The sequence below is a fragment of the Amblyomma mixtum genome, chromosome 2, assembly GCF_055824585.1.
Source record: "Amblyomma mixtum isolate Tamu chromosome 2, ASM5582458v1, whole genome shotgun sequence".
NCBI lineage: Eukaryota > Metazoa > Arthropoda > Arachnida > Ixodida > Ixodidae > Amblyomma > Amblyomma mixtum.
The window spans coordinates 309,640,505-309,668,310 of record NC_143013.1 but is presented as its reverse complement, the minus strand read 5'-3'; the positions used below and the strand labels follow the sequence as shown (position 1 = coordinate 309,668,310).

The following is a 27,806-nucleotide window of genomic DNA, read 5'->3' as shown; positions in this document are numbered from 1 at the left end:
TGCAAGCACGAAGGGAGGGATCGTTTAGGGCAACGTCGTAAAACCGCTAAAGCGGCTGCCGAAGTTAATTAGCAACCGGGGTCATTAAACAAGGTAGCCGTTTTCGAAACGCTCAAGTTGGCCAGTTTGTTTTGGAATAATTATTGTCGCGACCTCGGAATATACGTGACGGTTCTTTCAGACTTAAGAAACGAAAAGCTCTGTCCTTAGCACAGTGTGCTGGCGACGCGTTGAAGCAGGACTGAGATTTAGAGAAGAAATAATGAACACAGAACAGACGCCTCGGATACTCGTCATAATAGTGACAGAATAATATTTTTATTTGCACAGGTTGTTGCTGATCGCTGAGACAACTGGTAAAAAAGAAACGACGAAATATGCGTCAGTTCCGTAGTAATCAAGGAATAGAAATTATTTTAGTTTCGCTGCCGCAAGGTAGGCTAACAATTGCGTCATACAGATGATGTGAGTAAATGCAACTTGCCTTTAAAAGCAGCCCTCAGGATAAAATACATTGATGTGTAGGCTCGAGCAAGGCCCCTATTGGGCTTAAAAATGACGACAGGTAACCAACAGAAAGGTTTGATAGTTCCGCGTGTACACGTATACAGGGGCCGTATTCTGTAATGATCCATTTCATTTTTCGGTTTTATTTGGGCTGTGAGGTCAGTGCGACAAAGGCAACAGCAGGTAGGAAAGCGAAAACAAATCACAGACACTGCCGGTCGGACCGGGATGCCACCACAATCCCGCCGCCTTGTCTAGTCCGGCTGAGTGACACGGATCACGCAGCGCCAATTCGTTGCACAATCAACGACCAGTCCCCCCCCCCCCCCCCCCCCGGGACGGGGCTAGCGGCGATAAAGTTGGGCACCCGTGCAGAACGCGTTGTCGTGCTGCGTAATTCGTGGGCGTCGGCGCCGGCAGGCCAGTGCGACATGGGCTCGAGACTCGCTTTACAAGCAAATGGTATCATGCGTTTCTGTCACAATAAGCTTGACATCTGCTCTGACTCCCTACTGCAATGCGAGCAGCGACCAGTGGCAGAGGACCAAATGGAATGAAAAAGAAATGAATCCTTACCGAATAAGGCTACAGGTTTTGTGATGCAGCCAATAGACAGGGGTAGCCACAGAGAACTTGGCAGAGGCAGGGGGCGTTGATTACGTGGCTGCCGCAAATGGCAATGATTGCACCCACAAAGTATGCTTCATATGGTTGCCAAATTACAGCGTTCAGTCGCCCATGCCTGCAGAAGTTCCAAGGGGGCTCTGGGACAGCATTTTTAAACTTGTGTTTTCATTTGCTTTTTGGTCCTTTGTCATGGGTGCCAGGCCCCAATGACCTACGTCATCAGAAATCCGCGAGCAACGAAAAATGACAAAAAGAACTAAAGAAAAAGGAATTTTGCATCTACGGCCCCTGTTTTGCGAGTGAAACCGACGAGTGCCAGTGACCGGTCGGCGGCTTTCGCCGTCGACGTGTACGTGTTTTATCATTTCGGCTAGCAGCGCACTTCCTCCACCCCCGACGCTTATGCGCGAAGTGCCTGAGGAAGAACGCACGCGATATATATAAGTGCGAAAGCTTTCGCACTCGCTGGCGCGAAAGACAAATGGCTTGGTGGCAGGGTAGGTCTCTCAATGTTTGCTTCTTTGTGAATGATTTCGCCTCCATCAACGTCTAAAGCGTCCATATTGCGACAACGACCGCCAGCTGCTCTTTGGGAGCAGCGACGTTGCTATTCATTCCCTTCACTCGAAAGGAAGAGGAGCGAGCGGGGCCAAGCGGCGCTGTACGATTACGTTAGCTCTGTTTTCGTGATGCAAGATTATAGTGGCAGAGTTTTTTGAGTTATGAAACCACGATCGAAGCGCCACGGTCGACGATGTCCACTCACCCATCAGTGCCATGCCGTCTCAAGCTGCTGCAGAAGGAGCCGACTCATCTTTGCACAGCAGCGCACCCTCGGCGGCGCACAACTCCGGCCCTGGAGGCGATGTGCGCGTTTCCCACGCCGGCGGGAGTGCTAGCAGGAACCCGTAGCGGCGACGAAAGACGAGAGCGGGCCAGCCACAGGCGCGCCCTTCCTCCAACCACTTCGCGTTGCCTTCGGCGCCGCTTGGCACAGCGCGTTTATTGATACGCGCTCGCGCCGGCGCAGCAGCTCAGCTGGAGGCAGCGAAGGGGCTACCGTCGGCCAAGGCCGCCGCCGCGGCCGCCAACCAGGGGAGAGGGAGTGCGCTTGGAAAAGTAAGGAACGTGTCAAGCAGCACTGCCGGAGAGAGACGGGACGTTGGTCGAAGCTGGGAAAGGAGAGATGCGGCCGGAAATGAAGTCGAACACATCTTGCGAACAGCAACGGAAGCCATGCGTCAGATAGCTCCAGAGTGTCGATGCGCCTACTGGCAGGGCGATATGCCCTGCCCGGGTACGCACGAGACGACTCCTCTGACCGAGCGCCAGGGGCAGTGTAGCCAGCCACGAGTTGTGCCTCCAGGCCCGCTGAGTGGTAAGAGAAATCAAATAAGACTGGCGTGCTGGGGAGGGAGGTGAGCCGCCGAGGGAGGCAAAGACGGCTGTGAGGGTTATCAAGACGTGGAAGGCAAAACAAGAAAGGGGCATGAATCCCTCGCCACCACGGCGGCTATACACTGCTTCTACGGGTCGGATTTCGCCGCCAGGGTATTAGGAGAACAACTGGAAAAGTACGCACTTGCCCGGCCGCCAGCGTGCTGCAGTGCGGTGCGCCGCGTGTACAGGACGAAGAGCTTGCGACAAAACGACGTATGCAAACATCATGCTTAAAATTGCTAAAAGCTGTCATTAGATTATTACGAAAGGTGCAGGAGGAAGCTTTTTAATCGAAGAAGTATGCCGCGTGAGCGCCAAAGCGTAAATGATTGAATCAGTAATGAGGAAATGTTGGCAAAGAGATAAATGGAGAGACCGCAAGAGAAGGAAACAGAAGCATCTGTCCCTCCGCCGCAGCTTGGCGACGTTTTCCCCGACCGTACAAGTTACTGCGTCCACCAGCCCCATGGAATCAACCTTCGGCAGGACAGTGCGGCAGGCGGAAGTGTTGCCACACGAATGAAGGCGTGTCAATGGGAAAGAAATTGAGGAGCGAGGATACCGCGACCCGTGCGCGGGCTCTTCCAGTAGAAGGCACGCCAGACCGTCGCGGCCCATTCGCCATGTTCCGCGGCGCGCGCAGTGGAGACGCCTACATATGGCGCACTGCCAGCAAAGGTCGCCTCTGAGCTGAGTTGAGCGGTCGCGCCTCTTGGGAGGCGGCAGATTGTTTTAACCTCGACGGGTGCGACCGGAACCTGCTTGGACTGCGATCTGCGTGCTCCACTCGTCCTCTGGCGATAAAATATGAAAGATTCTGTTAGGGTTCCATCCGTCATTAAATCTTTGTTTTATAAAGCACTTGCATACCGGAGGAGAATCTGGCACACTTATATATATATAGACTTACGCATTACAAGGCAAACTGTCTGGATCCGATTCGGCATCCGCTACAAGCCTTTCTGCCCCAAACGTAATTTGTTGAGGAGGAACAGCACTTGTATAAAAAAACACAAGCCATCCTCCCTCCCCCAATCATCTTCTACCGCAGCAGGTGAGTTGCTTGGATGTACCACACAGAGATGCGTCTCGATGTTTCGCCTCTGGCTGTTGTAACTGTTGTAATGGTTCTTTATTGGTTTTGCATAAGCACGATCTTGCAGCTTGTCCGGGGCCCGGAAGCTCCCTGTTTTTGGATATCTGACGGTTTCCTATGATACGGAGAGAAGCAGTAGCCATAAATCAGACAAGCGCACATGACATTTGACCTCCGCGTTAACGGTCGTAATTATCCAATTAGCGATGCAGTCTTGCAGTCTAATCTGCTACATGGAACGACGCATGCCTTCTCATAGTTTCGCCTCCTAACACATGCACCTGTCGTGACCAAAAAATAAACAGCCTTTCTCTGAACGCGAGCAAACGTGCCGAGTATTTGGAAGTTTGTCAAATATTGATGAATGTTCAGGCGTTCAGATCTAGCTTGTGCGAGAGATCAAAGTTTCACAATTTCACAGCACGCAGTTTTTGGAGCAGCAGTCTTCACGTTGTCACCTCAACAAATGAAAAAGTACACGAAAAGTCCACACCGCAAGCACTAAGATAAAAAATATATTTTATTACCTGACAAATCATACGTGTACGAATTTCAAGGAGCGATACAATATCGAACAAAAAGAAGAGAAAGTGCTAAATCGCAATTAAAATGTCCATTTTTAAACATGGGGACTTACGTGACCTACCCGTGCCTGAAAATATTTTTTTTTTTCTAAAAACACAATAAACATGGCAGTGAGGTTGCTGTAGTTTGCCTAACAACTTTACTATGCCGCATGTCTTATCTGAGCTGCCTACTGAACTGTCTCGCGCAAGTACCCACCCCCGAAATCCTCACTACTAAACTGCATGGAATTTGAATACTGCTCTACATCGGCGACCCTTTCATGCTCCTGACAGTACTCCCTGCCTAAACTTTACCGCAAGACTGCAGCGAGGTATTAATACCCTCTAGATGAGCGGCACAAACTTCTGAAAACGTTCGTTCTTGTAGGTAGATCAATTCTTGGTATCTGTAGTCACTTGCGAGCAAAACTTTCCTGCTTACCTTTTAACAAAGCAGATTATGTCACGCCATTGCGGCCGTTCCTGCGAGCGTATTACTATACACGGGGTCTATAACGAATAGAAGCCACTTTATTTTATCTCCTGCGCATCGCCGCTGCCTTCAAGACAAGCAGATTAACTACACAAAATCCACTGTGCCAAGCCACTTCTATCTCTATGCCGATATGAGTCATGTCCATACTGGCTCTCGGCCAGTATAACTATGTTTTCATGCCAAGCTTGAGAAACACTGCGGCACAACCTATGAAGGTGGCACGTGCCATCGGGCATCGCCTTTCGCGTTGTGTTGCCTGAGGACTCACGAATCGAGAGGCCTGCAATGTAGCATAGGCACTGCTGAGGGTATGAGAGGACAGAAGTCTTCTGGGGCAGTGGTAGAAGGTACAGTCTTGGTCAAAAGTATTAAGGCCAAAGGCTTTTCGCTGCAGCCGCATAACAGAGTCATTACGGCACTATTAGAGATCGAATGACCTTAAAATGCTAGCAGAAGGTTTTATCTTCCGATAGAGAAGCTTCCTGCTTGACTTGTGTTTTGAATGATCCACTACACGGAGCATTCTAGGAACATACATTTCGCTGCAGCTGAACGCTGTGGCCTTAAGACTTTTGACCAAGACTCTGCATTACTATGTGTAACAGGTGGAGCTATCAACGCGGCATGGTTAATGCAGTGGTAGTTATTCCTGCCGCTTCACATCACCACCAGCACCACTAGCACCACTGCTGCCAACTTAGCACTCGCACTATTACCTGGAGGAAATCAGACTTCTGATGGATCCTTCCTGTCGAAGGCGATCAAGACGTGTCCTCCGTCAACACTGGTATCCGATGGAGGAGTGCATTCGATGAAACCTCAAGGCACAGTAGCGAGGAAGCTTCGTTTTATCACTAAGGCACATCCGTCTTTTCCGTTGGTCAGTAACTGTTCACTCGCATTTAGTCTTTATTTGCCTGAACTTGCAGGCAGCCGTGTCGTCCGCCAACGCTTCAAGCAGATTCGCACCGCCCAGACAACGACGCAGGCGAAGGAGCACACTCCCAAAACGTGAAGAACACCGTCGTACGTCCCTTTCTGGTCCCTGAAGTAGCCTGAAGGAGATGCAAGATGGAACGGAGAATGCTCTTGGTTGACTGTTTCATGAAACTGCGCACCTCCTGGCCGCGTCTGGGAAGGTCCTACTTCTACAGCAGCTGTTAAGCGCGTGTTGGTAGACTACTTTCGCGAATCACGGTCATGGGAAAAACAACATGTTTCACACAGGAATTAAACTGCATCCTAGATTACTCGTCTTTTGTCAACTGCGTGCTTCTAGAGATTTCCAAAGATTTTAACACTGTTTTCATTGTATATTACAAGAAGTAAACATTGTACGAACTTAACCTACGAAATCTTCATCATAAAGTTACAACATGGGTTCCATATTTTCTTGTTGAACGTTCTTAGTTCTAGGCTATTACTAATTTTAGAACTAAGTACACTGTACTTTGAGTGACAACAAGGTTTCATGCAATAATGATTTCTGCATATTTTTTTATTAAATTACTCTAAATTTCCGAGTGAACATTACATAAAAAGGGGAGGGGTTTACAATAGAGACATATATACAGAGATCACACACAAAACATGCAAAATTTTAGATAATAAACACACGGAATAAACATTTAATTGCAGGCAGTCATGTTCTGCACTTACAGCATTCACAGTGCCGGAAGCGCTTTAGGCTACCGACAAATGTGACATGGTCAGTAATGACACCACATTTTCTGGGAGCTCATTCCAGTGAATGATTGCAAGAAAACGCGGTGACTGGAAGATTTGTATTGGCAAAAAAGAGATGTGCTCTGTGATCCAGTCAATAAAATACTTGATGGGCTGGTGCAATGTACAGAACAGAATAGGAAGAATGACCATGGTAACGCTTGAAAGAAGGACAAGAGTTTAATCACACTGCGTTTCTCGAAAAATGTTAAGTTAAGGGACCTTTTTATTTCTGTTACGCTTCATGTTCGCGAACAGTTCTTTGAGATCAAACATACAGGTTTGTTTTGGAAAGGCTGAAGTTTATTTATTAGGTAAACTTAACGAGGAATCAATTGTAGGAGATGCATATTCAACTTTTGAGCCAACTAATGCAGTGTAAGGTGCAAGTTTTGTAGATGTGTCGGCCGAATGCAAGTTGCGCAAAATGAAGCCAATCGCTTTAGGCGCCTTGCTAAGATCGTGTATATACGTGAAGGCTCCGTGACAGGTTGGATGATAAACGAAAGCTTAAATATCATGCTAGGTACTAAATCTACTGGGATGGTGCTTAATGCATAACTATAGAGCATCCCTTTAATCTAGGTAAATGTGATGGCCTTCCTTTTATACATATTAATCTCCAGTCTCCACATCAGTCACTAAGCTTGATCAGATCAGTCCATAAACAATAAGTATTCGTAGAGTTAGTAAGATGTCTGCATATCAAACAGTCATCTACAAACAGTCTTGCGGTAGAAAATCGTTGGTAGTTGTATCACTGATACAAACTAAAAACAATGTCAGCCCAACTGCAGAACCCTGTGGCATTACAGGTTTCACGCGGGCATGCGGAGGTGAACAAGTTAACGAAGACGAATTGGGTGTCGTTTGTTAGGAAGTTAGGAATTTTGTAGTATATAATCTCGGTTATTATGTTCATACTCGTAAGTTTGGTAATGAGGCGCTGGTGAGGAACCCCATAAAAGGTCGTCATGAAGTCTATTAATATCGCGTAAATTAGTGACTGCAAGAATTCGCGCATGACTTCATAAATAGAGGCTTCAATTTGGCTATGACAGGTCTATTTTGGGAAGGTTTCACCTTAATTCTTTTTGATAGTTCACTGCAATCACTTTGTGCCAGTCATGACTTGACCTAGAGAGAAAATAAATCAATCTTACCTATGAGCGGTGCTCGGAACCAGACGTTTAATCCGCAGACGAGTGCAAAGCCGCCGAACACGATGGACAACGCCTTCAGGCCAAAGTCGCCGATGAGAACCATACCGGCTATAGGCATTCGCAGTCCGTTGCCGCAGCCGAATACGAGTGAGCCGACGATCAGTAGCGGGAAACTGTCGGTGAACGCGAGGATCTCTACTCCGACTCCTTGGAGGACGAAGCCAAACAGCATGACGCCATCAGAACTGAGTATCTTGGAGTCGAGTACAAGGCCAGAGGCACCACGGAAAATGACGTCACCGGCACTAAAGGCGTGGAATATGAACACCGCGTCCATCGTCGAAACGCCTTTGTCTTTTGCAAAGTCCACGGCAAGAGTCAGGAAAAGTGACAAGGCCAAATACATAACACTGAAGGACAATGAGTCAACCCAGAAACGAACTGTGACAAAGTTCCTCAAAGTCTCTGGGAGCATAGAGTGAGAAGGGGCACCGCTTTTCTCCTCAGTCGAAGGACTCAAAACAAGTGAGGCGTCTTTCGAAGGATCGAGGTTGAGGGTTTGTCCGCTTTTCACACAGGTCATATTCTCTTCTATGTGGGGAGCAACAAGTTCAGTTTCTTCGGGCGGCAAACATTTGGTGCCTGTACCCGCAGCGTTCTGTTTCTTGACGTTCAATGAGGGCTTCATCCACTCAGGGCTGGTGATAGCGATGGCTGGTGGAAAAGTGTGCAGACAGATGGCGCCAAGCACGAGAAATGTGCCGTACAGGCCGTAGGTGGACAGGAGCAGCTCCACCAACGGGGGAAACATGAAGGTGTTGAACGCCGACACCGTGAACACGACGCTGTAGGCAGTGGCTCGCCGCTTCTCGAAGTGTTGCGCCAGGACGACCGTGATCGCCGTGAGGGTGCCGGAAATGCTGATGCCTGCAAAGGTAACAGTCACTCTAGATGCCAATTCATCCACAAACCAACACTGTACGGTGAGAATTGCAAGAACGCACGGGCGGTTTTAACCTGTGAATGCACAAATCGCGGCTGCAAGGCACAGAACCCAGCTCATGCACTAGCTCCGTAAAATTATTCGCTTTCAACTAATCTCCCATGAACTTCTTTTCGCTACGTGGTTTCGTAGCACAGGTGTGGTTATAAAAGTTGCGAACGCGCTACAAGCTCGCAAGTGTCCTTGGGCACAGTTCTGAGCAGTACTTCAAACATAGCGCTGAACGTTTACGGAAAAATAAGCAATATAGAAATGTTTCTTCAACACCTATGCCATCCTGGATATATTAGTGCAGGTAGCCGCTATTTTTGCTTTTCTTATCATTTTTAGCTTTTAATTGCAGTTGGTTGGACTGTTCAGGTAACATTTATTCCTAATTCAGCCGCAAATGCACGTTAAAAACATTTCATTATTTTTAATGAACTTCAGTTGCGAGTTTAGTGCTGTGCCCCTTTGAAAGCTTCTCTGTCCGTCATCGCTTTCATCTCTCTCTCTCTTTCTAATAAAAAAAATGGAGTGCTCTTGCGTTAATGTGTTTTTCTTGAACGTAATGAATGTAGACTCCTTCGCAGCCGACCACCTTTCTATGCCGGGTCCTGCAGCAGCACTATATACCCATTGGTATTTCAAAGGACTAAAGAGGATGTGGGAAATTACAGTGATGTCGGAACCAGAAGTATCGGAATTGCACTGCTGGCCGAATCCAGGCGCTTGCAACAGCTCTGCTTGGCTCCAGTAAGGGCGATCTGGGACTCGATCGCCCGGAGATTTCTCACGCCGCTGGCTGGGAAACGCAATGCCTTTCACCGGGAGGCATAAACGCGGCCTCGTTGGGCTGTGCAATTAAGACAGAGAATCGGGCACCTACCTACCAGTTAAGGCAGTAGCATCAGCCAGCTGCCGTAAGCACGGTGCGGGCGAGATGCGCTCTTGAAGAAATGAGCTGCAACGCAGCAACGGCCATGCGTTGTCACTCATTTACAGTGAACCACTTTTCTGTGCGTGCATCGCATAGTCTGGGGAGCCATACGTAGTTGGCCAATTGTTTTAATGGCGTGCAGGTTCGAGTGCGTCGTGGGTGGAAACCTAAAGTACCCCACAGCGCACACTTTCCATTATATTTGCCGCAGTATAACTACCTGTAAATATACCGGCGTAATATTCGGTAGACTGTTTCGTACATACAGACAATGATCCTCCTTACTTAAGTCGTTCGTGTTCCCGCTTATGGTAACGGTTTTTAAACGCGGCATACAAGCTGTCCATCATTTCGCAGTGCTTTGGTTAGGTGAAGTGCAGCAGTCAGATGTGTCGTCCGATCAGAGCACGCTGAATATATCTGCCAGCATTCAGAAATCGCCTGAAATTTTTTAACGAACAAACGTGTTGGCACCAGTGCAACCAAATTCGTAACACACTTCGTGGTCGCTTGGCGGCACTTTAAAGTAGTGTCTTGTAGTTAAAAATACACTGAAAAAAATTGCATCAAATTCAGTAAAGGATGCTGGTGGTTGCATTAAGCTGTTCTATCTTGAACCCAATTTTGTTCTTAGGAAAAATTGATTCTTTAGCTCTTTCTGGTTATGTTGACGCTTTTTAGCAGCATAAAATGCATTTATAACTTCGAAAATTACATTTTAAAATTTTCCCGTCGCACTATTCAACCACGTGACGTGAAAAACCAAAAAGAACTCCCTGATCACTGCCTTGAGGGGGGGGCTGAATTTTAAACAGAAGGGTGTAAAAAGAGGGTAAGTTGTCCTCCAGGGCACTCCATTTTATGAAAGAGGGTATACTAGAGGAATAAAAGGTGTTGTGCTAGAGGACAGCTTACTGCCCTTTTAGGCCCATACGGGCGTACTCGTGTTACCAAGCTCCTAGCGGCTCCTAGCTTATACATCAATAATAAGACCGAAATTAGAATATGCCTGCACAGTGTGGGATCCTTTCACTAAAACTAATATCCATGCGTTAGAAATGATTCAGTGGAAAGCAGTTCGTTTTATTTTTTCCAAATTCCTCACTACCGACTCCCCTACAAATTTAATGGATGTTAATGGCATACAGACACTGGAAACTCCAAGAAAGCTTTTACGACTGAAATTTCTCTTTTTGTTGAAAAATAACAAGTTATCAATGAGCCCGGACCCTTACATAAAAATCTCTGCCTCTCCCGTAACCGAGAGTAGAGTAAGCATGAAATGTTTACGGGCCTAATGTCATCTCGGTGGACACCAGAACCGCACCGTACAGGAAGCGACGAACGCCACCACCCGTTCAGCGCGATGCCTTGTCATTTGAACGCTAGGTTTTTTGAGGACAGGAAATGGCGCAGTAATTATCTGCCATCTCGGTGGACACCCGAACCGCACCGTAATGGAAGGGAGGAACGCCACCACCCGTTCGGCGCGATGCCTTGCCCTTTGAACGCAGCGCTTCTCCCCCGGGCCCCCGTGCGCCTGCGCGGCTTTGCTTCGATGCGCGAAGCCCCTAAGAGATCACGTATGACAACGAAGTGTATCGTGGCATTTATGTGCTTTTTGCAAGCGTTATTAGAAATCGGAAATTATAATTCCGTGCATTATCAAACGCACAGCGACTGATATCTTGATAAACATTGAGAAAGTAGTTATTTTTTGTGACTCCTTTGGAGACTAACCGGCGCTTGCATGCCGGTCGCGTAGGAGGGCTTAGAGAGTCTCGTTAAATCTCGTTAAGTCTCGTACGGTGCCCAGATGTTCTCGTTTTAGAGCCCGAATGACTGGAATTCAGTGCCCGGATGATGGCTCTCGGTCTCGGCGTGACGTCACCACACTGCCGACAACGGGAGCTAAAAGCATTTCATGCTTAAAAACTAGTCAAGCGATTAACGAGACATTGTCACGCCTAGTACTTAACACCTTATCGGGCCAGAACCAACTTGTTTAAATATTCCTATTTTCGCCGAACAATAACTGAGTGGAACCAGCTTCCTTTGACTGTACTGTTAAGCACTGAGCGCATTGCCATTTTTTATAACGACTTTTGTATGCTATACTTCCAGTTCTGTTGAGGCATTGTGTTCAATTTGCCTATTTTTTTTGCACGAATCATGCATGGGTTGTCTTTGTTTTCTTTATCTTTTAGTTTGTGTGCTAGATGTTACTTTGTCTTGTACCACATTGTATTTCCCCTTCTGCCTGGGCCTACTAAGGCTGGCAGGATTGAATAAATAAATAAATAAATAAATAAATACAACAGAGTTGAAGGTAACCACGGCCGGTATAGTGCGCTCTAGACCGGCGCCGTGGTGTAACCTGGCCTCAGGGAACCGCACCCAAACGAACGGCCTCGGCGTTGCCGCAGGGAGCTTGCGAAAGCAGCCGGGGGCGGCGTTGCCTCTGTTTAGTTTTTTATTCCTCTCTAGCTTGCAAAAGCTCTGTTTTCGGTGAGAGTAGCAGCCTCCATGGGATTATCACGCGGTTATCTATCTAAGAAGGTGGCGGTAAACCGAAGACCAGACCGGCGGTTGTCCCCTATATTCATAGGGTGTCCCACAACCTAAAGAATGTAGCCAAACGCTACGGTGTGCCGGGGGTATTTTCTGCCCCGCGCAAGTTGTCCTCTTTGTGCCCCCGGATTGTCTCCGGCGAGGAATGCGTACGAGACTGCACGAAGCGTCACGCCACCCAGTTTGTCAGGTGTTCTGTCGGGGCTGTGTATGAGATTCCCCTGACATGTGGAAACGTTTACATCGGCCAGACGGGCCGTTGTATAAATGAACGACTAAGGGAACATCAGCTTTCTATGAATAACGGAAAAGGGTCAAATTTGCCCTTACATTGCGGCGCATGCCTTTTGGCTACGCCTGATAAAGCATGCCACCCTTTGCTGGCTAGAACCGAAATTGTAAGGCGCAGTCGTAACCAGGTAGCACGTGAACTCGCAGAGGCTTTTTTCATTGATAAGTCAGGTGATGAATGCATAAGCGATTCTAGTATCAATTTTTATAAGAAAGAGAAAACTTTCCTGGCATGTGCGCTTAGGCAATGATTGGATAAGCATCTAGGTATATATATATTTGTGTTCTTTCTGAATAAAATCAGTCGCGAGTTTGCGCCCGTCCATGTCCTTTCTCGTCCGTGTCTTTTTAGCGCAATTCCCCTCTTTAAGTTATCTATATACAGATGAACTCAATTTCTCGTCAGTGTTTCCTCAATTATCTTCTTATATAGGAGGTGTCCTTGCCAAATTATGCACGGAACCAGTAAAATACTTCTCAGACAATGCCGGTAGAAGTTTCATCATTGAAAGCTTCTATAGTCAACAGCAGAAGCAGAACGCAACGTAAACGCAAATTTAATAATTGCACATTTTCATTCCAATAACTCAACCCTTACAAAAATGACTTTTGAGCTTCAGTTGACGCCTTGTTGAGCTCCTGTTGAATCAACTGGAAACCAACATGAACTCAATGTATGTTGAGCCTACTCAACACCTGCTACACGGAATTTTTGTTGAGCGTAGTCAAGAGATTTACTGTTGAGCAATTTCTGTTGGATTTAAGTTGATCATCTCAAGGCAGCCGTTTCTAAGCCTAACTAAATGAAATCATTTCGACATCCATCGTGTAAACAGAACCTGATCACATTACACATATTAAGAACGCATGCAGCACCCGTTAAAACTCTCATAAACCGCTCAAAGTCATTTTCTTGCATAGAAAAAAGTGCACTATGCTCATTCGGGCATACCTACTTTGGAGGATTCGTATGTGCTCTCATAAAAAAGGGCGCTTAATTAATGCTTTAATTAAGTTGTTTACGAATAAATCAAGGTCGTCAAATAATAGACCGTTGCCTATGAACTTCATTACTTCTACTACACATAAAATAAATAAATATTAAGAGTAATAACTGACATAACTTTGCTGATCAGCAGGCCATAACCTGCGCAGGTCCGGACACCCCTGAGTAGGACTATATAAGGGCGAAGCCGAGGTTGTACTAAAGATCAAGATGAACTCTGTCAGTTCTTTCTATAGCCTCGTGTGCAGTACTGTCCCATGCTCTTTATCTGACGGATGTTAGGATGTGTATGTATATGTATGGATGTGTATATATATATTTATATACATACGTGTTTGTGCGTATGTGTGGAGCGCTACGTCACAGGGGGTGATGGCTTCACGTTAACGAGAAATCGCAGCAATATGAATATACCGCCGAAAATTGCATTGGTAGTCGGTCCATCTGGCGCAATACGAATGCATTCCCAGGATTTTTTGCTTTTTTACCCCAGCCTAGATTCAGAATGGCGTGTTGATTCACTCCCGTAATTCCAACATGAATTCAACATGAACGCAAAGCAGAAATTTCATTGAGAATGCTCAACTCTAGCACAGTGGCCACTTTTCCAATGAGTTTCAACTCGGCCTCAACAATTCACCAACACTAGCCCATCCTGGTCACAACAAAAATTCAACATGGCATGTTGAGTCTGCTCATGAGAACTTCAACACTGTCTCAAGAAGCATTTTTGTAAGGGACCATAATTGCTCCCTTTAATTCTGTAGACAAGAGAGAAAAAACACTTTATTTCGGCCGCATATTAAGCGCCCAGAAACGCCGTGCACTATTTTTCCCGCGCTAAACACTTGAGACTCGAAAGAAGAAGATCATGCCGCGGGTTTCTCATCCTTGGCACGAGTACCTAGAAAACGGTTTCATGCTTCATCAGAGGGAAAGATTTCCCTCTTTTAACGCGTGAATTCCCGTAGAAGTAAATAAACAAATATGCATAGTGCGCTTAAGGCACTCCATCTGTTCCCATTTTTCCTTCTATCGCATGGCCAACACATTTCGCAAATTCACTGAGGGTACTGGATTTATCATGAACAACAAAATGTCAGAGTGCTATTGGCATCGCATTTCGCTCTTGTTTGGGTTTGAATGGAGTGAAAATTCACTGACAGGAGATGAGCATCATTTTTGAGAGTCGTAAGAAATGATTAAGGCGACATTTGGTAGTTTGTGCGTCAGTACGTACCGTTTAACATCCCGTAGAAGACAGCTACGAAGGTGACGCTGGGAGCAAAATAGCACAAGATGACGCCGAGTGGGCCAGCCAGACCGCACCATAGAAGTACCATACGGCAGGAGTATCGAGAGCAAAGGTATCCGAACACAGGATCTGCAATTTGAACAAAGCAAACGCACTGCATCAGGGCGTAGTGTATAGAGATCCGAGGTTTAAACGTGCAGCTTCGGGGAGTCGCAGGGTGCGTGCAAGCAAGAAGTGAGTGATAAATAAAAGGTAAAATTTCTCAGAGCTTTCGTCCTGCTCCGGTTCTAAAGAGGGACAACGAGATCTCTACATTGTCTGAGCAGGCTGTGTTAGCACACTAAGAAACCAAGAAGACAACGCTTGCAAGAGCATTTGCATACCCCCCCCCCCCCCTCCCCCCGGGTACAACTCCTGTACAACTGGTGTCTGTAAAGATAGCTGGGCGTGTGGGTGTAAAAGCTGCCCTCTTTGGTAAGTACCAGATTGGCGAGAAGAATGTAAGTGTTGTGAGCTCACTTGAGAGACTAGCGAGGAGGTCTATGATGTTCATTGGCCACGAGGCTTCCTGCCTGGTGACGCCAAATTCCTCCAAGATGCCGACGTAGACGACGCCGAAGACCCGCTGGGCGATGCAGCCCATGAACAGGAACCAGCTGCAGAACCCAGCCACCACCCAGCTATGTCGGGAGTCCAGCCCGAAGCGTGGGTCGTACTTCAGCGACCCCATGGCTCCGCTTCGACGGACCGCTGCCGGAATCAGCTGCGGGCTTCTGCGCATAAGAGCAGTGAGCGTGAAGAGAGGTAATGTGCACACAAGCTGACGATGGGTCTTTGCTCGAGAGAGTACGAGAATGGGGTTTTATTGCAAATCACTGGCCGTAGCTAGTGATGCGGAAACAATATATTTCGAAACTAAGGGCTCGGATCTAAGTCTCTCTAAGGATGCATGCTTGGAAAGATAGTTTTTAGCTCTAAATTTTCAGGTTAATTGTTCTTATTTTTGCAGAAAACTTGACGTAAGAATTTTGCATAACTTTTTTTGTTAAAAGTCTGGTGCAGATTGAGTTCTTCAAAAATTAATTTCGCAACTCAAGACCGGTTGGCATTTTTGTTGGCTACAAAAATAATCAACTATTCCCACCCGCTTTCCTGGAGGACTTAAGACATGCTACTTTTGTTGAGTATTTTCACGAACCTGGAAATCAGGGAAGCTTTTTCTCTTTCGATCCCATTTATAACAAATGTTCCGCCCCGTACATGAAAATCTGCCTTCTTCTGGGTCCTCGTTTTTTCTCGCTACATTTCGAAAAATGTAGGAGGACTAATGTTGAGATGTAATGTCGAGAATTAGCAATTCCACATATGTGGTCATTAAGCACATTGAAACTATCACATAATACTCTTAAGGCGGAGCTTAAGTGTGCCCTCCAATTCGTCAGAATAATGAGAAAAACAGTTATAAATCTAGAAAAACAAAAAAACAAATCCAGAAATGGATTTTCACCTAAGCATGGCGCCACAATGAACCAAAGCATGACGTCACGAATACTGTTAAAAAAAAAACTCCTCCTGTGCGCGTTGACTGGCTAAACCGGCAAATGCAAGTGACAGCTTCTACAAACACTTGTCCGAAATCGCCAAACACAAACACAAGGTCGAATATTTTTCTGTCGGCAAACAGAGCAAATATCGACGGGTGGTCAACTTGCAACGTCAGACACGCAAGGTTGCCGTTATAAACCTCCCTGATTGTGTCCACGAAACGGGAAAATTTTAGATTAATTGGCACTAAAGGAAAACTCCGCTGGGCTACAACATATGGAGCAAATGAGCAGAGTACTTCGGAATACCAGCCATGAAAGTTCAATTGATATGCGTGGAGGTAGAAAAAAGAAGGCCGGAGCTGCCCTTCAAGCAAGATACTGCTTAGAAGTGCATTAAGGTACTGAACAGCTCTTTATCTCGGCAGCTGTCGCTATCAAATGCCGCTCCAACCTCGGGGCCCAGGAACGACGACAGCAACGTCACAGTCGAGCGACGTCACTGGCGATACGTAGCTGCTACGCCTCCCGGCGATGGTCAAGGTCGGCGGGTCGAGCGGTGCCTGAGAGGAGTCGCGTGATACCTCGCCAAACGTACCTCCTGTCGAGGCCTTCGCCGCGTTCCGTTGCATGTCTCTCGCTAGGACGTCCACATATCTCTGTGTGTGTTGCCCAAGCGGATTACTGAGAACGGAGCTTGGACATCGAGAGGCGGCAGCCTCAACTGCTCACTCAGCTGCGTCAGCAGAGGCGCGCTATGAAGGGTCTGTACTAGTGGTGTGCGAATATCAAATTTTTCGAATACGAATCGAATACGAATACTTGGTTCCGAATATCGAATCGAATATCGAATAATCAAGAACAGATGCATTTAACCACTACAAAACGTTTATTTGAGCACCCAAGAACACCACAGTTTAACTATCAATGATTAAATGAACACAAAAGGTGTGTGTGGCTGCACAAAAAGCATCAAAGCCTCGAACATTATTCTTAGAAGAGTGGAAATATCAGAGAAGATGGCTAGTACACAGCACTGATTAAGGCTAGCTTGCCATAAGCACAAAAGCGCGTTGCTGGGATGAACATAAAAGGTTATCGAGAAGGCAAAACCCGCTGCTCCACATGGTCAGGCAGAAGTAGTTCCCTTAACGACTCCTCCAGCCACAGAAAATGCCCTCCCACTTGGCACTGAACTGGCACGTATTGCGAGGTACTTCGTGCACAGCTCTGACTATACCAGCTTCCCAGGTATGACCACAAAGAAGCTCACCATTGCAGTCAGCTACGCCATGGCCCAACGTTACGCATTGCTCTAGGCGCCGCCGTGTTGTTATGTCTCTGTCGAAAGGACTTGCGGACCGTTATGAACGCCGGTGCTCACAATAGAATATTCGGCTAGATAAGTATATTCGCGTCGGATCGAATATTCGAGACAACACGAATACTTGGATTTCGAATCGAATACGAATACTAAAAATATAATATTCGAACTATATTCGAAAATTTCGAATATTCGCACACCCCTAGTCTGTATACCCATCAATCCCATCGAATTCGACACGATGGCCACGCGGCCGTGGTCCAATGAAAGCGATTGTGAGCCCTTAGTCAGGCGCTTTTCTTTTCCGAAGTATATTTCTCTCTGGTTTGTTCACTTATTTTCAAAAGGTTCCGCACGGGAAGCTATTACTGAAAGGCGCCCGCCTTTGCTTCGGCAATCGAGATAGCCCGGCGTATGATAGCGGAAGTTTGGACTGATCGCGCTCCTTTTTAACGGTCAAACAGCTTTGGAAATCGAGCTTAATTTATTAGCTGGAAGAATCATGGTCATGGACGCCAGCGACAACCACTTTTGAGGTCGAGTACAGATCGACGAATAAAAGAACGGAGTACAAAATAATGAAAACAAATTTTGTGTGAGTGGCCTCCTTGTTGGAGTTATAGAAAACAGATTCCTTGATATTTGTGCGCTGCAGTGTTCCTTTGCTTGCTAAGATGTGAAAGACCAACTTGCGTCTGTGTAGAGCAGAGGGATAGTTGGTATGTTGTCGAGAAAAACTGCGCACGACAATGCGTGCCGAGCGAGGAAATGAAAAGACGTCTTTCCTTGCTTCCCGTCTTGCCGAGCGCCGTACTTCATGCCAGGCCCTTCGCGCACCTGTGGGACTCCCTGAAAGAGCTTCAAAGGATGCGGCAATTCATACCGCCATAGTTCGCTCGCTCTCGACGTGCAACGGGGACAAAGTCTTCGGGACGCACGTAAGAAGACCCAGGCGCATAATCTTGACGTGTGGCAATCAACGCGCGATTTCACTGTCGCAAAAGAGAGCAGGCGCATCCGACTTTCACCTGCACAAGTGTGGTGTCGAGCTATCAGCTGATAACACAACTACGCTTTTAGGGTTTCGGTCGAGTGTCTTGGAGACTTTTGTCACGGATAATGTATAACTGTCGACTCACAAAGAATGCATAGCGGACAAGAGTCTTGCGCTGGTCGACATTACCTGGCTTTCTTGCCGGTACAGTGACAAGCGAGTTAAGCTTGCGCAGAAACAAGCAATCATTTGCCTTCTGTCAAATATGTTGGGTAATAAGCAATGATGAGTAAAAAGAAAAGGTAGTTGTCCTCTTGTGCCCACATCCTCACGCTGGTCCTCGTGTCAGTCATTTGCTTTACCTTACGAGTAGCTGCAAATACACGTACTTGTGTCAAAATCTCACAGAGTTTACGCGAAATCGAAGGTAATTAAGCGCTAATAAATTGGAGCATACATACTGGGGGGATCCAATAGCTCATATTGTTGCCTTTCTTCCACACACCTCTTTAGTCTAAACTTCTGATCTGTTTTGTTGGGTAATCATAAACTCCGCTTCTGTCATTCTTGCCTGCAAGTTTCTCCTGCGCAATTGTCCTTATCGTTAGTTAATTGATCCAGCTGCTCCTATACCCTATTTCACCTCAGATAACAGGATTTAATTCACGACGTTTTGACTGGAGTACCAGCCTTTTTCGAGTGTACTACAGTATTAGAAACACGTAGCTTTTAAAGCATGCGCGAGGTACAGGAATCGTGTAAAGCACCAGTGCAAACAATGGGGAAGGGGGGGGGGGGGGAGATGAAGAAAGACGAGAAAGGAAAAAGAGAATCGGTGACAACTTGAAAATGCGATGCCCTAACGTGGATGCAGGTGTTTTCTCCTGCGTGTACAAGTACCCAGGTTCAGGCTAGTCCCCGGGAGGAAGGACAAGAACACACCCGGTGCCGTGCTGCCAAACGTCACCGACGAAGATGATCGCGGTGTCGTGGACGACTTTCAGCTCTCAGAAGCCCGACGGCTCACCCGGCTACACATCAAAGACTAGCTGTGCGCCGACCCCATACGCTATACAACGCACAAAGACGCGACATGGAATACAAGCCAGTTGATCGAGTCTGTGTTTGGATGCCCATCCGCCGCTGCGGACTCAGCCAAAAACTTTTACGCTGCTATTTTGGTCTGTACAAGATCGTTCGCCCACTATAGGTGAACTGGACTATGAAGGTGTTCCTGATGAAGTGACAGCATCACAGCTACGTCACGCACGACCAGAAGTGGAGCATGGCGCACGTCTGAAGCCGTTTTATGCTCACTGATACAAGTTTCGCGTTTGTATTCACACTGGGTGTATTTTCCCACCTTTCATTAGTTTAAAGTATCGAGCTAATCCTTACTGAAAAGGAAGAAATCCATCAAAACTTTGTAATGCTTGTTTGCTCATGCTCAAAACTGCCGATATTGTGACGAGAGATGCGACCCGATTTCGCGATTTTTAGTTCTACATCGTTCCAGTTTATTGTGGGCGCTTCCCGCGCCTTATCTAGAAACTTCTTCGTCAGCCTTAAATTGAACGCGGTGAAGAGCGGCGGCGATTCTGCTCTCTGACTACTGCTGATAATGCTAGCTTTTATCGCCGCCAGCGAGTTCATTTCTTCTTGGCCGCAAGTAGGCCGAATGTACTCCAGTCTGCTCGCATGTTGTGAGCAGCTTTTCCACCACCCAGTGATGATATGTATGCTGTGGCGATTTTTTTTTTTTTGCGCTTATACTAGCAGAAGATTTTTGTTTGCTTGCATGCCAGGAATCAGCATCGCTTTGCTCCGAGCGCTGCCACCCGTAGAAGCGACTAAGTGCACAAATTTCGACAACGGGAGCTGTACAGGAAATGCTTTCCCCGAAAAAAAAAAAAGAAAAAAAAAACTCCGCCGTTAGTGTAGGATATGTTGCAACCGTAGACGCGCGTGTTCTCCGTCAGGCCGAACAGGATGTGACCCAGATCGGGCTGAGCTTTCAGGGACATATGTGCGCCTCGCAGCGGGTGATCTGGACAGTGCATAATCTCTCGTCACACTATCCAGGTGGGCGGTAGTGTTTACACACTTGCGCTTCAGGATGTGGAGGTGTGGCACAACTGTCGCTGTTGGAGCTGTATTTAATGAGTCATTTTTTTAGTTTTCGATCGAATTGCCTCTTAATAGAAGGACTGAAACAAGCAATTCATTTTAACTGTTCTGAACATTTTTAAAAGGAACAATTGATTTTTAAAACTCCCCTACGCCTTCCTTCTTTTTTTTTCTACAAACAAAAAAAAACTTCTGTAAATTACGGCATAAAACCAGCGGATTTTACATCTACCAATACAGATTCCATCTTTCTGAATATAAACATCGAAATTCCATTAGCAAAAGTAGACTCTAGAGTATAATCTACTTTTGATTAATGGAATGGAGATGTTTAAATATAAAAACAAGGAGGCAAAAGATGGAATCTGCGTTGATTTATGCCTGACACCTATTCTCAGCGATATGTTTCTAGCCTCGCGTGAGAGAATAGTGAAACAACGGCCCGAAGGCTCCAGGTTTCGTGGCATTTTTAGGTTTGTGGGCGATTGAATGTTTTTCTGCGAAAGCACTACTCCACGAGGTCAAACCGGCTCTAGAGTTTGTGCGAAGCTTGACTTTAAGGGTTACCTTGGCCAAACAATAAATAAATCAAATAAATACTGCCGCGAATGGAATTCAAACCTGCTGCGGCGCGAACAAATCAACTTCGCTGGCCAGTGCACTAGAGCACTATGCATACTGCCGCAGCCCATCACGCCTCGCGTTAAACTGCAACACACTCTCGCGCCGTGCATTTCACATTGTCGTCTTCATCAACTAATACTTCTGGAAGGAAGAAGACGATGATGCACCAACGTTTTGTACAAATTTTAGCTCTGCGTCCCAAAATTTTAAATTTAAATATGCTCCATTCCCTCTACATGAGTGCGATTGTATCCGCTATGCACCCTGGCCGATCCCCCGCCGTGGGTATGTGCCATTCAGCCCGAGGACATCATCATCATCAACGGCAAACGAAGCTCTTGAGGCAGGCGACTGACTGTAGCGCTGAAGCACTCAATAAACCAACCTTCACTACTATCCAACTAATACCGTCGCTAGACATGCTGAGTATATCCAGCAAAGAAAAACCATGAGCCAACCAAGCTAAGCAAATGTTTTCACACGTCTACTAGGCTTAACTACGTTAAAACCCTAGCAAATTTTTAGAGTGTGACCACCTCTATTTCGAGGAGCAGTTCCTTCATGTCTATTCAGTGTTCTTGGAGTGCTTCAACCCAATGGTTTTAACACACGAAGTACGAGTTAATGGTTTTACTAGGTTTATAAAATTCTCGCTTCACTTCACTTCATCTCACGTATGTTGGATTTTGAGCCCCGCGGCCAAAAACCCATCCTTCCATACTCATCAGCCCACTTCTGTTTTCACCCTGTTTTTGCCAATTCTGCAAAGAAAAGGTGCTGAAGCAAAGCTTCCACAACCGAGTGGGTCACCTGACACAGGCCGGTTACCCTCCAGAGGAGGAGGAGGAGGTAGAAGAGGAAAGGCAGGGAGATTAACCTGAATAATCAGGTGGTCGAAATTTCCGGAGCCCTCCACTACGGCGTCTCTCATAGCCTTAGTTGGTTTGGGACGTTAAACCCCATAAACCAAACCAAACCAATCGGTTTGCTACCCTACACGGAGGGAAAGGGGTTCTGGTTTCCCTATAGAAAAACAGCCGAAAAAGTGCAGAAGGCTTCCAGAAGAATGTATTGGCGTACCCTTCATAGCGTCGTCAGAAAAATAAATATGTTACCTTGAATGCGAATGTCGACACGTGCCTGTTGTACTTTTTCGTTTCTTACGCACGACTTGTGTGAATTACTTTCCTTTCCTGGCAGCCAGTTGGGTGCATATTCCGGCAGTTGTGAGTCAGTGCTGTGTTGTGTCCCTGCGTCTTCCACTCTTCAATTTCGTTCGTGTCACTGTAGTTATTGAAAACGCTTCTCAATTCTCTAAAATTTTCTTTTACTTGAACAACGTCAAACAGTTCTCCGTGCCAGCCTTCTCTACTGAGATAGCACTCCCAACGCACATGTAAACTTTAACAGCACTTTATTTACCTTCAAGCGCATTTAGGGTATATGGACTGTTTTCGACTTTTCTAAAAGTTTTGTAGCACTGAAAAAGTAATTCATCTCACCCATTCGCATGTAATGTAGCCCATCGGTCTGTATTAACTTTAGATTCCACAATTCATCGCCATAACACACCGTTTAGACTTGCAGGCGTTAATTATTAGAGAGTTTATAAACTTTATATAGACTGTCTATGAGCTGTCTAAAAATTTTTTCAAAGGTGATCATAAGCTATGCTTGCGCCATAAAAATCCATAACCATGCACCGGTAGCGGAAACTTGCAATGCTAAAAGTACTTACAGGTATTAATCACGTTATGAGCGAAGATTTGCAGTAAACTCTACGTCGAACAGTAGTCACAGAACAAGAACACTCCAGGCTTTTGGTGGCTCAGTGCACACAGGCTGATTGCTTCATAATTCCACACGTGTCCCAAAAGCGACTCTTTTCGCTCGCGTTTCCTAACTACACCTGCGTGGATTCCGTGTGACGTTGACGGTCCTCCAGCTGTATGTAGCACGGTAAAGGAGTCGTCGTTCGGCTCGGTGCCATGGCGAGCGACTCTGTCTGCTCCCTGCCGGGGCTTACAAGAGCAGGGGGCGGGGGCTGGCATGCATCCAATGAGCGCACCACGACAAGGCCGCGAGAGCGTTATCGCCGCCTCGAGCTTCTTCGAGTGCCTACCACTTTACAAATGCCGCAGCTTTGAAAAACTGGGCGGAGGGCAATTTTCATTGCAGGACAGCCGCAAATAAAAGTGTACTTCGCGCTTTTGTGACAAGGAAGCCACACGGGCAAAAAGAAGGAAGTCAGTAAAAGTAGCTCTTCCTACCGGCAACACGCAGACACTCTGGCGCTCCGCTGTATAGTTGGCAGGGCATGCGTATTTGCGGACAGATACGTGACGTCGTGACGATTAGCATGCTCTCCAAACGCTCACGCGATGGGTGCAAATGTCAGAGAACCGTGCACAGAGAATCTCTTGAGGCTGCAAAAAACCGCCGTCAGACACAGCGAACGTACCTTACTTGTCTTGAAAACTTCCTGTGAATTCTCGCTCGCGATTGCGAAATGCTTGCGCTCATTATCTGACACAAGTTGCTATGACAAGAAGCCAAGTTGCCCACGTTGGTCTACAGACGCTCTTGCGTTTTCATGAGGGATGCGACGCCACCAGCGCCGCTGGAGCACCAGAATGGGGTGCTTAAGGTGCGACGGTTAGCACCATTGCCACGACTCATGTACTAATGGACAATTTGTTTGGGCATTGCGCACTTAGGGCACTGGGGGAACTTCAAGGTCATGTTTATTCCTTGTTCTTTCTCTGAGGATGGCTTGCGTTTTGAAAGATAATACAGCGCTCAAAGTTCGCGGAAATCACACACTCTGACACGGCGTTCGGGGCTCGGTTGTATGCTGCGGGTATACGACCCAGATAAAATGGAGGTTCGTATGGTGCAAGTGAATACCCTCTATACGCTCAAAATGAGCGTGCGTTCGCAGCCTCAGTGCCACAGCGAAAAAGCGTCTTGCCCTACCGGTTTGTTCCGACTCCGGAAACGCGTCTGCTGCTGCCTATCGGCTTCGTAGAGCGTGATCAGCACTGCAAATCAGGTGTCCTCGGCCTGCCGTGAGAATAACCCTTTGTCGGAGGGGCCGCAGCAGCGCGCAATGCAGTCACTGATGGCCGCGCATATGAGCAGGAGGACCGCAGCGTTGTGTTTCTCCAACCCGTTATCAACAGGAGCGCAATAGAGCGGGCGAAATCCTTAGAATCCTCGAAGCAATCTGGCGACGCCCAGCTCAGGCGATAACAGCGCCGTGGTCCGGCAGTTGCTCTTCTGCATCTGGAGCTGCCCACCTTCGGCAAATGGCGTGCTGAAAACGGACGTGAGCATTGTCCAACGACACCTCCAGTGCCGTTTATTTATAGAAGCACAACGCGACACATGCCGGCAGCCGGGAAGGCACTCTACAGTTTCCCCTTTTGAATCGTGGCGGTGGCAGCTATCACGTCATCCTTTGCGGCAGCGCCGTGGCTTGGAGGTTTTGCTATTGAAGAGGAAGTTATGAGATACGTAGTTCTGGTTGTGGAGGCTGCATTGGAATAATGAAGAAGTACGAATATCGTACCTTATAACGTACTGCAGCTCCGGGGCGTCAGAGCTGAAGTGGCATACCGTGCTGTTTTGTTGCTGTGAAGGAATTTATGTTCGCACTGAACTATTACGAACATTTAAAGAAAAGCGCATGCTCGAGATGGTGGTAAAATATTTTGCAGCAACGCCACTTAAGGGCCCGCTGTCCGCTTCTGCAGCGTAGTTGGCGTAACAGAAGGGAGAACAAGAGCGACGGAAAGTACCGTCGTTCAACGCGGCACTAAAGCCCCTCAATGAAGCAGCATATTGAGGAGCTTTACGCGGCACGCATTTGTGCCGTCCTCTGCGTGCAGCGGCGAGAACAAGCGCTTGCGCCGTTCGAATTTCTGCGCATAGAGGGCGCACCGTGTAAAGCAGCGACTGATCAGCTGTTGCTGACGCTGAACGAAGAGCCCCTGACAGTTGACACATCGTACAAATACCTGGGCATAAATTTGTGCGCTGAGACTGACATGTTCAGGCTGCACGAGGCCAAGGTCCGTCAGTCTGCACTCCGAGCGCAATGCATCCTCAGACGTCGGTGCCTGTGGGGGTGCCATCAGTACACTATGGTTCGCGACCTCTGGAAGCTCGCGCACGTACCAGGACTCACGTTCGCCAACGCGGTGGTCTGCCTCCCATCAGCCACCAGGAATTGGCTAGAGCGCAGACAGACAGAGGTCGGCCGCACTGCAGTCGGTTGTCATGGACGGGTGGCCAACGCAGCCATTCAAGGCGACCTTGGATGGTCTAGTTTTGAGGCAAGGGAGGCATGCAGCAAGCTAGAGTACCGCGGTCGACTCCAGTTCATGAGTCGCGACCGATGGGCTAGGCGGGTCTTTGAATACCTCGCTGCGACATGCCTACGCACTACATGGGTGAAGCGCCTCCACCGGATACAAGGCAAGTATGGCCTTTTCCAGACACCCATAAATGCCGAATCAGCAACGGCGTGGAAACAGGAGGCAAGGAGACGGGTCCAAGAACTGGAGAATAAGCAGTGGCTGCAGGCGCTCGCTGAAAAACCGACACTGGCTGTGTACCGCGAGTGCAAGAACAGCATCGGACCTGAAAAGATCTTTGACAACGGCCTTGGTAGCACACTGCTGTTTGAGGCCCGGGCCGGAGCGCTGCGGACACTGGTGTACCGCCGTCGCTTCGATGCAACATCAGAAGCACAGGCCGCACTATGCCGAGCGTGTGGCGATGCGGAGGAGACCATCGAGCACCTGGTGATGTCGTGCCAGAGACTCCATCCGATGCCGACAGAGGGCACCACATTCCCTCAGGCGCTCGGCTTTCACGATCCTGCGGTGGACGACGAGGGAGACAACTCCAAGCTCAAGAGCGAGGGTGTGCTGCGAACCAAGCGTCGACTGACTCTTTGGTGGCGCACTGTGTCTAACCGCGCGAAACCGCAGAGTCGAATGTGAACGCGGTCAATGAGCGCACTCCTTGCTCTGAACTTTGCGTTTCTTTTTTATTTTCTATTTTTATTTTTTTCTCTCCTTTTTTTGTGCACTTTCACCTCGTTTTTTGTTTTTTTTTGTTTTTTTTTTTGGTCTGGGTGCTCACTTTAGTGGTGCCCGCCCGTTACAAAGGGTACGGCCTCAAGTATCTATCTATCTATCTATCGAACGATGCATTCAGCAGCGTGAGCAGCTTTCGTAAAGAGTCGCGTTAGAAGGCGTGGTAATCGTCGGCAAACTTTTTCTATTGCTTCAGAAACGCGGATTCCTTACCTAACTCTGCGGTAGCATTTGTGTGCTTGATCTGTAAACTTTACCGCAAAGTGATCCCGGATGAGCATATATACATGGTGTTTCAGGGACGGCGAAGTAGTTTTTAAATTAGGTTTCTGGCGGTTAAATTGTCCTTTTCGTGCGATCATGACCGTGGCCGTGGCGGGCGTTATAAAACGGGTTCCAACTGATAATTGGCGTACTAATTAACCAGGTTATGTCAATTAACTTTTTAGATCGCAGTTAAGGTGTTTGGTTGTTATGAGGATGTTGCAGGGGATAATCAATACGCCAGATATCCGTTCCCGCGAGGTGTTCTGACACCGAACCCCCCTCCTCCCCTCCCCCCCCCCCCCCCCCGCCCCCTGACTGCGCCCCTGGTCATCAGCGCAGAGTGCCGCCACGACATGCAAATGCAGTGACCTGAGAGAAAGCATCTTCCGATGTTGTGTAGTCATGTCGGTGTACATTTAATACGTTGGCATTAGACGTCCTATCGTGAACATCCCCCGGTGCAGGCGTATGTAAGGCTATAGGTATACGGAAGATCTAGCGGGAAGAGGGAAATCCCCGTCTCCAAGCATAATCGGCTTAAATCAAACCGAGTTTATATTTTTCCGTTGTTACAGTATGACAATAGCAATTGTTTGTGTCCCATCGTTCCTAACGGTCCTCCTATTAAACACGCCTTCACGCAACGCACAAACTTAGTCCCTAAAACAAGGACTAATTACTGAAAACAAAACTTCTGTTACCGGACCATAGTTGTTCACAATATCCCACAATTAGGTTCCATGTTTGGTACGTCTCTCTAGAAGCAAATATAAAAGGACGTTTAAAAAAGTGGCACGATTACGATAGTCGGTGGCGCGAAATTTGAGCGCGGCTGCTCACGTATGTGAGTTTTGCGATATGCTGAAGTAGGCATTTCAGAGAGGTACAAGTTTATATATATGTACAATTGGAGCCTGCTCTTTATTTTTCGACAAATATTTGCGGCTAGTACTATTAGCACGGACCATAGCTGGCAGGCGGCGTGTTACGTTAGCCATTTGGACGAAGTAGGTGCTGTCATGAGGATCCATGGTGATTATTTTACGTGCCAGGAGCGGTGAAAAGTCTGGAACGTTATTTTCGCTTACAGTCTCTGCGGCAAAAAAAAAAAAAAACATACGGTGTGCTGGTGACTTAAATCCTGGACACTGGAAGG

General features: G+C 47.3%; 2 protein-coding genes across 8 annotated transcripts in view; both read right to left on the bottom strand.

Moving 5' to 3' along the window:
* LOC149364928 (monocarboxylate transporter 3-like) overlaps positions 1 to 5,562 on the bottom strand; it is a 32,836-nt gene extending 27,274 nt beyond the window's left edge. For all 3 annotated transcript variants that reach the window (XM_089574908.1, XM_089574909.1, XM_089574910.1), the window contains exons 1-2: positions 5,449 to 5,562; positions 1,901 to 2,505 (exon numbers count right to left, since the gene is read on the bottom strand). The gene's annotated coding sequence lies outside the window, so the exon portion shown is untranslated. The remainder of the gene's footprint in view (positions 1 to 1,900; positions 2,506 to 5,448) is intronic.
* Positions 5,563 to 5,621: 59 nt separating this feature from the next.
* Positions 5,622 to 27,806, bottom strand: part of LOC149364927 (monocarboxylate transporter 12-like) — a 28,424-nt gene continuing 6,239 nt past the window's right edge. The window contains exons 1-5 of one of the 5 annotated variants that reach the window (XM_089574913.1): positions 24,255 to 24,658; positions 15,185 to 15,438; positions 14,651 to 14,794; positions 7,621 to 8,547; positions 5,622 to 5,787 (exon numbers count right to left, since the gene is read on the bottom strand). In XM_089574913.1, the coding sequence (XP_089431039.1) occupies positions 5,642 to 5,787; positions 7,621 to 8,547; positions 14,651 to 14,794; positions 15,185 to 15,395 (1,428 nt within the window). In that variant the 5' untranslated portion in view covers positions 15,396 to 15,438; positions 24,255 to 24,658 and the 3' untranslated portion in view covers positions 5,622 to 5,641. Of the gene's footprint in view, positions 5,788 to 7,620; positions 8,548 to 14,650; positions 14,795 to 15,184; positions 15,439 to 23,016; positions 23,518 to 23,548; positions 24,215 to 24,254; positions 24,659 to 27,806 lie in introns of those variants that run through there. The other 4 variants (XM_089574914.1, XM_089574917.1, XM_089574916.1 and 1 more) reach the window with 4 other exon arrangements.